Raw genomic sequence first — 9,640 nt, forward strand, 5'->3', positions numbered from 1 at the left:
TATCATAGCTGTGCAGTGTTTTCGCTATTGAATAATTAGTCCCCCGAGCTGCAGGCAATTCGAGAAAAACACGCGGTAAACATTGAGGTGTGCCGCGTGTTTTCGATGTGCACTCGGCAAACAAGTTGCGCGGGCCCACTTTCTTCGGCCTCGATTGATAAAAAAAACCCCTAATTAAGTTTGCCGGGTGCCCTGGATCTAGGCACTCGGCAAAGGCTTGTATTTTGCCGAGTGTTTTCTATATGCACTCGGCAAACAAGTTGCACGGGCCCACTTTCTTCGGCCTCGATTGATAAAAAAAACCGGAATTAACTTTGCCGAGTGCCCTGGATCTAGGCACTCGGCAAAGAATTAGTGTTTGCCGAGTGCCTAGATCCAGGGCACTCGGCAAAGTTAATTCCGGTTTTTTTTATCAATCGAGGCCGAAGAAAGTGGGCCCGTGCAACTTGTTTGCCGAGTGCATATAGAAAACACTCGGCAAAATACAAGCCTTTGCCGAGTGCCTAGATCCAGGGCACTCGGCAAACTTAATTAGGGGTTTTTTTTATCAATCGAGGCCGAAGAAAGTGGGCCCGCGCAACTTGTTTGCCGAGTGCACATAGAAAACACTCGGCAAAATACAATGTTTGCCGAGTGTTTTATGGTTACACTCGGCAAACGTTACATGAAATAACGTATTTTAGTGTCCTTTTTCAAATATACTTGTTCAAAATCGTGTGGAAATCACTACAAAATTGTTAAATTAGTTTTCTACCGAAAATATTCCATTATTTCATGCAGTTATAGCTCAAATTCCATTTATATCTAATAAAAATCTATAATTGCATTTAATCAATAAAAAATATCAAATGCATCCGAAAAATTTCCAAAATTTGACATGAACCAACATGTGTTGTATGTTGCCTGTACAAAAAGATTTGAAGGCACTCCTTAATTCATGTGTCACTTGAACACCAAATCTTATTGGCTCCTTTCTAACTTCTATGAATCCCTTCAGGAGATTAGTCGGTTTCTAAGCATGATAGGTCAGAAATTGGGCGAAACGTTCTCAATTTTTTACCACAGCCTACACACATAATATAATGACATCTTGACAAATCTTGTGATTTTCAGATTTCGTTTGGTTTTTTTACAATTTAACAACCATTGAACCAAAGGTTCGTGGTCGTGTTTTTTAAAAACAATGTTCAAAATTTCTTTTCATTTTCTGGTTGAGACCTCAATTTGGTCTCCATAATATGAATATGATTTTTTCACTGATTTCAATCCATTATTTCAAGTACGTGTAGTTAAAATTTGACTTCAATCAAAAAATTCCTATTAATGCAAAAAAAGCATTAAAAATCCCAAACAGACCCGAAAATATACCAAATTTTAATATGTATAACCAAATGTCCTACGTGGGGAGTAGAAAAAGTGTGGAAGGTGTTGGAAGGAATTTTTTTTTTGTTTGCCGAGTGCCGCAAGGATGGCACTCGGCAAAGGGTTAAGTTTGCCGAGTGTCCGGCTGAGACACTCGGCGAACTTTTGCGTGTGCCGAGTGTATGCGTCTGGCACTCGGCGAAGCGGACTTTGCCGAGTGTCACACGTCTAACACTCGGCAAAGGTGTAACGGCCGTCCCACGCTGTTAGCGCACGATGCACGTGCGCCGCACGCGATACTAATTTGCCGAGTGTGGCTTCTTTGCCGAGTGCCGTGGAGTTGTTTGCCGAGTGCCTGATTTTTGGCACTCGGCAAACCTCCTTTTTGCCGAGTGTCACACGTCTAACACTCGGCAAAGGTGTAACGGCCGTCCCACGCTGTTAGCGCACGATGCACGTGCGCCGCACGCGATACTAATTTGCCGAGTGTGGCTTCTTTGCCGAGTGCCGTGGAGTTGTTTGCCGAGTGCCTGATTTTTGGCACTCGGCAAACCTCCTTTTTGCCGAGTGTTTTATGTTCGCCGAGTGTCTCATTGCGTACACTCGGCAAAAAGTCTGTTTGCCGAGTGCCCGAGAAAATGCACTCGGCAAAATTTTTACACTCGGCAAATCTACTGTTTCCGGTAGTGTTGGATAGCCTAATAGGCAGCCTAGCTTACTTTTATTTGCGTATGGGTGTGCTTGTATATCTGTCATAATCAAGACAAGGCGCACCGTGGAGCTTGATTTTCTACGCATGTTTTTTTTGGCGCGAACAGTTTTGTTGATTTTGTCCACGCAGCTTAAATTTAAGAGGTACTACGTAGATCATCACAGTGAGAACGATAGCTGCCGCTTGAGACTTTGACTAAGAAATGGCAAAGGGACGACCCCTAGTAGTAGGCCGGTGGTCCTATAAGATACCTCCAACGGTGTTCCAACTTCGGTAGTGAAGTGCAGGAGTCCTTCGCAGAGAGAGAGAGAGAGAGAGAGAGAGAGAGAGAGAGAGAGAGAGAGAGAGAGAGAGAGAGAGAGAGAGAGATGGTGCACGCCGCGGTGATAAGCCTGGTGTCTACAGTGGTGGGAGCGTTGTTAGTCGCCGTGATCACTTCAGCCAGCCGGCGCGCGGTGCAAGAGTGCAAGGAACACAAGAGCGTGCCGGAAGAGGTGGAATCCCTCGTCGAGGAGCTCAGAGCCGTCAGTGCTTTCCTCGAAGAGATTGAAGACGGTGATGCAAAGGCTTTGTCCAGATGGAAGAAGCTTAGGGATGTGGCCATAGAGATGAAGACCTGCATAACGGACTTCAAACGCCTTGAGGCCCACCGCGGCAGAGGCCTCGGGGGTCCGGAGTACCATAACATCGCAAGGACTGCCAAGAAGCTCAAAGCTAGAGCACGCGGTGTAATTGAGCTTGAAAATATCTACGACCACAAAAGTAAGTAATGTATACTGCTGGTTCGGAAAGCAAAAACGTGCGTACTTCAATCAAATTATGGAACTAGTAGTAGCTGTTCTTTATTCAGCAGCACGCACGAGCGTTTGTACGACTTGGACATTTATTGTACCTAAAATGGCTATGGTAGTTTCTATGTAGGTATTTGTGGGTGCCTCTTTTTTTTAAAAAAAAAATAAACTAGATGTGTCCTGCACGATTTTGCGGGCTAGATATTACTTGTCCTTTAATAATATATTGTATTTGTTCCTAAATATGTAAGATCTTATATAGCTGTCATGGTTCCCGATTTACAGTTTTTTGTTATTTTTATGCTAACCTTTTCGAAATATTGAACTCTTAATTATGGGATTTAGAAAGAGAATGTAATGAGCTTAATGGTCTTTTTTTTTCCTCATCTAATGGCTCCGGTTGACATCAAGTCTCGTCCTACTTGTGGCCACTGTCGGGAACTTCTCAGCCGCCAATTGAGGTCCATAGATGATTCATCTTTGCTCACCTCTTGATGTTGCTCTGAAGGCATCCGCCCACATTTTTGTCGCCTAAGTTGACAACTTGACAACGATATTTGTGCTACAGAGACTCTACATAGATTGATGGTGCGTTCAGAAATTTAGGTTTAGTGGATCACATATAACATTCTGATTAGCAGCGAGAGATTAAGAGCCCCATAGTAGGTACATCCAAAAAAACAAAGTCACGATTCAAATTTGTCCCACAAAACAATTCATTATTCCCTACTCGTATGTGCATGTGCATGCGAGAACTAATTAGCACCAAATATGGTAAATAAATAGTAGTAACTAAGGTCATTTTACATTCTTTGTTAAGTAAATAGTGGTAACTAATTAGCACCAAATATGGCCGGGACGCGCGTGCTGATGACGGTCGACGGCTACTCCAAAATCTTGGAGGCGCTCAACGCCGGCGGCGGGAGCATCAAATCCGAGAGGTTCCGCGTCGGAGGGCACAGCTGGTACATCGAGTACCGCCCATTCGATTTCGACGAAGACGAAGAGGAGGACGGCGACTGGGTGGGCGCCTACCTTTGTCTCGATCGCCCTGGTGCTAACGATGAAGTGAAGGTGCGGCACGAGCTGGCCCTGCTCGACCGTACGTGATGGAGACGTAATTACGTCGATCCAGAGCTTATGTACCTTCTCCAGCACATGCAATCGCGATTACACCAGGATAACGCCTCGCCTCGCCTCTCCTCGAGGACAGCTTCCAGGTCAAGTGCGACCTCACCGTCATCGAGGAGGCCACAGCGGCCGGACCTACACCGGCACCTCGGCGGCCTCCTCACTACTGGAAAACTGAGCGTTCATCCCAAGGCTCAGTACCAGTTGCATTTTGGTCCGGTACTTATATGAGCATTAGTACCGGACCTAACGGCTAGTCCTCAACGAGGCCTTCGTAAACCCCTTTAGTATCGGATGGAGGCTTCATCCGATACTAATGCGCAACCTTTAGTACCAGGTGAAACCTCTACCAGTAGTAATTTGGAGTTCACTGGATTGAAGTTCACCGCACGCATCCGCTCCTCACCATCTCATCCGCACGCCTCCCTCTCTCTCCCGAACGGCCCTCCTCTCTCCCTTCTCCCCTCACGGCGGCCTCGCTTCTCTTCCTCCCATTCTTCCAGGCGCGTCCCTCCCCTCACAGCTGCTCATCCCCTCTCCCCTCCGCACGCCCCTCACTGTGATGCCAGTCAGGAGCGGCGGAGGGGCGAGGTGAGGTGACAGCACGGCGATGGGGGAGCGCAGAGATGGAGTGGCGGGCGACGGCGCGTGAAGCAGTAGCAGGCGATGGCGCGTGGAGTAGTGGGATCTGCAGGCCGACGCGGTAGGAAAGGGTGGAGGCACGGTGGGGGCAGCAGGATCTAAGGGGTGACGGTGCGATAAAACGAGGTGCGTGGCCTCACCTCTCTCTCTCTTTCTCTCTCTGGGCGAGGGCGGCCAGCGGCGCGAGCGGGCTAGCAGAGTGCGTCGTGAGGGCGGCCAGCCGCGCGAAGGGGTCAGAACCAGGCTTGGTCGATAAGGAGGAAGGTCAGTCAGCGGTGATGAGTCAAAAGGACGGCTCTCTCTCTCTTCGGTGCGGGGCTCAGGTGCTGTGCGGCCGGGTCTCTGGTGCTCAGGCGGATGGCGGTGAGTGCGGCCGGGGCTCCGACACTTGGGCGGACGGCGGCGGGGCCGGTCGGCGGATTTCTTTTTTATTTTTTAATACCCCTTTAGTACCAGTTATTTAATCCGGTACTAAAGGATCCCCTTAATACTAATATAGCAGCACCGGTTGCACAACCAGTACTAAATGGGGGTTTGGGACCGGCACTGAAGGTGGATTCCCAGCAATGCCTAGCGAGGCAGGTGGGGTTGGACGTCACGTTCCACGTCGGGGGCGAGATGTTCACCGCGCACAGGTGCGTTCTCGCCGACGACATGGAGCCGAGGGTGTTCAGGGCTTTGCTCCACTTTATCTACACCGACACACTACCTGAGGTGAAGGAGGGTGATGACGACAAGGTTGCCGTGGCTCAGGGTCTGCTCGTGGCGGCGGATCGGTACGGCGTGGAGAGGCTCAAGTCGACCTGCAGCGAAATGCTTTGCACCTGCATCGACGCGCGCACGGCTATGACCTTGCTGCAGCTGGCTGACAGCCATTGCTGCCGTAGGCTCAAGCAGGCGTGCATCAGGGTCATCAAGGACATGCTCGCCAAGGTGGCGACTCCCTGATGATGTCGTCTTCAACCAGGAAGAGGCAAAGATGTCTCTATTTCTATTCTATCAGTGCTACTGCTAGTTAAGTTCAGTCTCATGCTATATATCCTTGACTAAGTTCATTATCAATGCCAGTTCTATTTGTAATCTACTATATGCAGCTGCTACTATGTAAGTTCAGTATCGCATTACAGTTGGCTAAGTTTATGACCAATGCAAGATTTTTGTGGTCAATCTAAATGCATGCCACTCAAGTTTGAGAGATTTTGTAACTACTTGCATTTGTGCAAGGGGTCATTGTTCTATTCGAAAAGCTTGCAGCATTAACTGTTTTATGTTACTGTAACAATCTAGCGTTAGTGTTACGTTTGCAAAAACTGGCAAAGGCTCTAAGTTTTCCTTCTTTTTTAGGTAAAAAGCCACTAAAGTTTTCATGAAGACGTCATGTCACACTCCCCAGATTATAATGGTTTGAATAAGCAAGATAATAACGCACAAATCAATCTATTCTCCTGCAAGCACAGGTTCATAATTCTGTTCAATGACTTGGGTTCAGCCATGTTCCAAACTCACCTCAACTTACATGAATCAGCAGGTATCCATGGTTCTGTTCTCTACCAAAATCACTATCCATAAAGTTACAACCCAGGCAGTAGCACAAGAATTTGTAACAGAACATGTGCTGATTGGGTTTCAGGCCTGAGAACTAAAATTGCTACACACTGAATCAAAAGAGGAGGCATCAACATACACACTGCTTCACTACAAAAATGTGTCATGAGATCTCGCTTCCAAATTGAAGAGTGAACTCTTGACATGTTCAATAATCTTCTCTGGAGAAAAATAGCAAACAAAGAAGTTAGCACAAATGAAGATTAGAGAGAGCCAGTTTTTAAAAGGAAAAAAAAGACAAACATAAAGAGAGGTTGAATTCACCTTTATGGGGACTGATTTGAATCAATCGATCCAAAACCCTCCAGTGGCCACACCTAAGATTGAACAAAAAATATCAATACTCCCCAATTTTCACCTAGAGGGCAAACATGCAGTGATAAAATTCTAGGGTGATGGCCCACATGATGATTTGGTAGCAATGTAGCATTTGGATTGTGCTAAGAATTATAAAAACATGTTAGCATCAAGAAGTAGCAAGTTCAAGCAGGTAAATCTGCAGAACAAATAGAGTATGAAGAAGTATGTTCCAATTTCTATGTCCCACAAATCAAGATTTGAAGTTTATTATAAGCTTCAAAAAAAGAAGAAATTGTATGTCGATATATCAGGGTACAAACATTATGACCTATAATTAAGGAAGTTCAACCCAATACCCTTTTTTGTCCTATTTACATCCTGGCATTGGGGAGATATGATGCCCAGTTATTTTTAGGGAACCTCCAATACTGCATTAAGTGACCGTGCTGAAACTGGAACAATAGTATTTATCCTCTTAATACACACCAGTAAAATGTATTGCTCCGGATTATTATCATTGGACAACATTGATGAGTTATCCAGGAATTTGAGATTAAAGCATGGGTACATAAGATGATAAGAAGATACTGAAGCCCTTGAACTCAACGCTTTACCAAAACATGTCAGCAACCATGCACTTGCAATATAGTGTTAAGGTGCAATTTTGTCTTTTTCCGCAAATTTAAGGTAGTTGCTAGTTGCTTGCGTCCATGGAACCATAAAGCAAAATATTGGTTCCAGAGATTCCACCATATTAAATTAATGGGGATGCAAAATAAATAATTGAGCTTACCCGACAAAAGATCTTCCCTGTAATGAGACCATAAGGCACAGCTCCAAAATGCCTTGAATCTCTAGAAGCATAAACATTATCTCCCTGCACCCAAACATGACCTTGTGGTACCTATAATTACATCACCAAGGCAAGAGCATGAGGTGACCATACATGTTTTTAAACAAAATAACCATAAGCCATAAAAGAAACAATTGAGAAATAAACAACGGCACTCGTCATGTCCGAATATCACACCTGGAACCCGCTAAAGCACCAACATTGAACATAAACAAATGTTGGAATTTAATGACAGGGATGTCTTTCATAGTCTTCGACAACCAAACCTCAACAAGCCAATTTTTTTCTGCTATTGGTTGCAATCATTTGAAACACAACTGTAGGAATTGTATCTTCTGATGGAGTGATGACTGATAGCAAAAGAAAACAGAAAAAACGGTTTGGCCAGCATGGTAGCATGCAATCCTAATTAATTAAGTATCATATTGGTAGTGATTGTTTTTAGAGTTAATAACACCATGTCTCATACTGAACCAATACCAACAGTCCAGAGTTGAGACATTTCTAAGATCATGCACAGATTTTGAAGTGGAGCTCACATAAACGTTTCCAAGTTCGATGCATCTCTAAGCAGATATAAAAATAAGGGAATTTAAAATTAAACAAAGCACGGAACTCTTCATGTCAAACCCACTAAATTGATAAATTCATAATGAATATGGACATAAGCAAATGTCAGAATTTATAAAGGAATTCAGATAGTTTTGGAAAACCAAAACTCTGTAAGCCAAATTTGCTCAGTGATGACTGACAGTAGCACTACCACAGAGCAAGTTTTTCCCATCACATCACATAATCCTAAGTATCTAATCGAATCAGCAGAAATATTTTTTGGGTTAATAACACCATATCTGCAAAAGGGTCTCTAGTATAGTGGTTAGAGCACCTGGGTAGCGCTCAGCAGGCCCAGGTTCGACTCCCCGTGGGAGCGAACTAAACGGGTCTGGAATAAAAAAGTATAAAAGAGTTGGTAGGGGCTTCCCCTGCTGACTTGGATCAAAAAAAAATAACACCATATCTCATACTAAACCAGTATCAGTAGCTCAGGCACTACATTTTCCTAAGATCAGCACAAATTATGAACTAAAGCTGATAGAGATATTTCTCCAAGTTTGGCGACTAGTAGAGTCTAATTATCAATTACCAAAAACACAAATATCACCACTTCAGCAAATGGCATCACATTACACTCATGGAAAAACACTCGCCTTTCTTGCATCTCAATTCGAAGCAAAAAAAGTAGTCAAAACTACTACATCATCTTTGCCGAAACTTCTTCAAATCTACAATGCTCACAAACAAACCAAGAAAATTAGATCGTCTGCTAAGACCTCAAGAAGCACAACAAATACTGTAATAAATTACCACTAATCACTAGCTACTGCCCGCAATAGTATGCCAAGCATCTAGAATTGCGTCAATGAATCACACCACACAACCAAATTGTAATAATCTTTAAAGCAGCAAGAGCATCAGCTGAGACTTAATCCAATCACGGAGGCAGCATAGCAAGCAGCTCAAAACTCAGCCCAGTATCTACTCACCACGACGGTCTTGGCGGCGTCGCTGTTCCCGGGGTCGACGAGGTAGGTGACAGAGTCGCCCCCCATCCCGACGACGCGCTTGGCGACCGCCTTGCGCGGGTCCTCGGGGGAGATCATCAGCACGACGTCCCCGGGCCCCACCCGCCCCTGCCTCACGCTCACCTTGTCCACCGCCACCACGTCGCCCGCCAGGTTCATCGCCGGCAGCATGCTGGGGCCCCGCACGATGGCGAGCGAGCAGAGGTGGTGGTCCACGACGTGGACGGCGCAGAAGGCCTGCGCCACCAGCAACGCGCGGGAGAAGGCCTCCCCTGCGATGTTCCGCCACGGGATGGCTCCGAGGCGCCGCACGAAGGCCGACATGGCAGCGGCGGCGCTCGCGGCGAGGGGCTCGGGCGGCCGGCGGGGCGCGGCGAGGGCGGCCGTTGTGGGGCGCGGGCGGCGCTCGCGGCCGGCGGGGGGGGCGCGGGTGGCGCTCGCGGGCCGCGGCGAGGGCGGCCGGCGGGGGGCGCCGGCGGCGCTCGCGGCGAGGGGGCGGCGCAGGGAGCCAGGAGACGGATTTTGGTGCGGCGCAGGGAGATGGATGGAGCGGGGAGTTACATGGGTTCTTGTTGGGCTGGGCCTAATTGTTAGGCTGAAATGTACATCGCGGGGCCCCGTGGGTCACCCGCAGGTGGATTATAAATCCGGTCCCGCACCC

The 9,640-nt window shown here is 46.7% G+C and overlaps 1 protein-coding gene across 1 annotated transcript; it reads right to left on the bottom strand.

The window, feature by feature from the left end:
* Positions 1-6,056: 6,056 nt before the first annotated feature.
* LOC101771050 (mitochondrial inner membrane protease subunit 1) lies at positions 6,057-9,373 on the bottom strand. The gene is made up of 4 exons (XM_004979688.3): positions 8,941-9,373; positions 7,337-7,447; positions 6,508-6,560; positions 6,057-6,404 (listed from the first exon to the last, which is right to left on the bottom strand). Exons 1-3 carry the CDS (start codon positions 9,301-9,303, stop codon positions 6,510-6,512), a joined length of 525 nt encoding a protein of 174 aa, XP_004979745.1. The 5' UTR covers positions 9,304-9,373; the 3' UTR covers positions 6,057-6,404; positions 6,508-6,509.
* Positions 9,374-9,640: the final 267 nt, after the last annotated feature.

The sequence above is a fragment of the Setaria italica genome, chromosome VIII (assembly GCF_000263155.2).
Source record: "Setaria italica strain Yugu1 chromosome VIII, Setaria_italica_v2.0, whole genome shotgun sequence".
In the NCBI taxonomy this organism is placed as follows: domain Eukaryota; kingdom Viridiplantae; phylum Streptophyta; class Magnoliopsida; order Poales; family Poaceae; genus Setaria; species Setaria italica.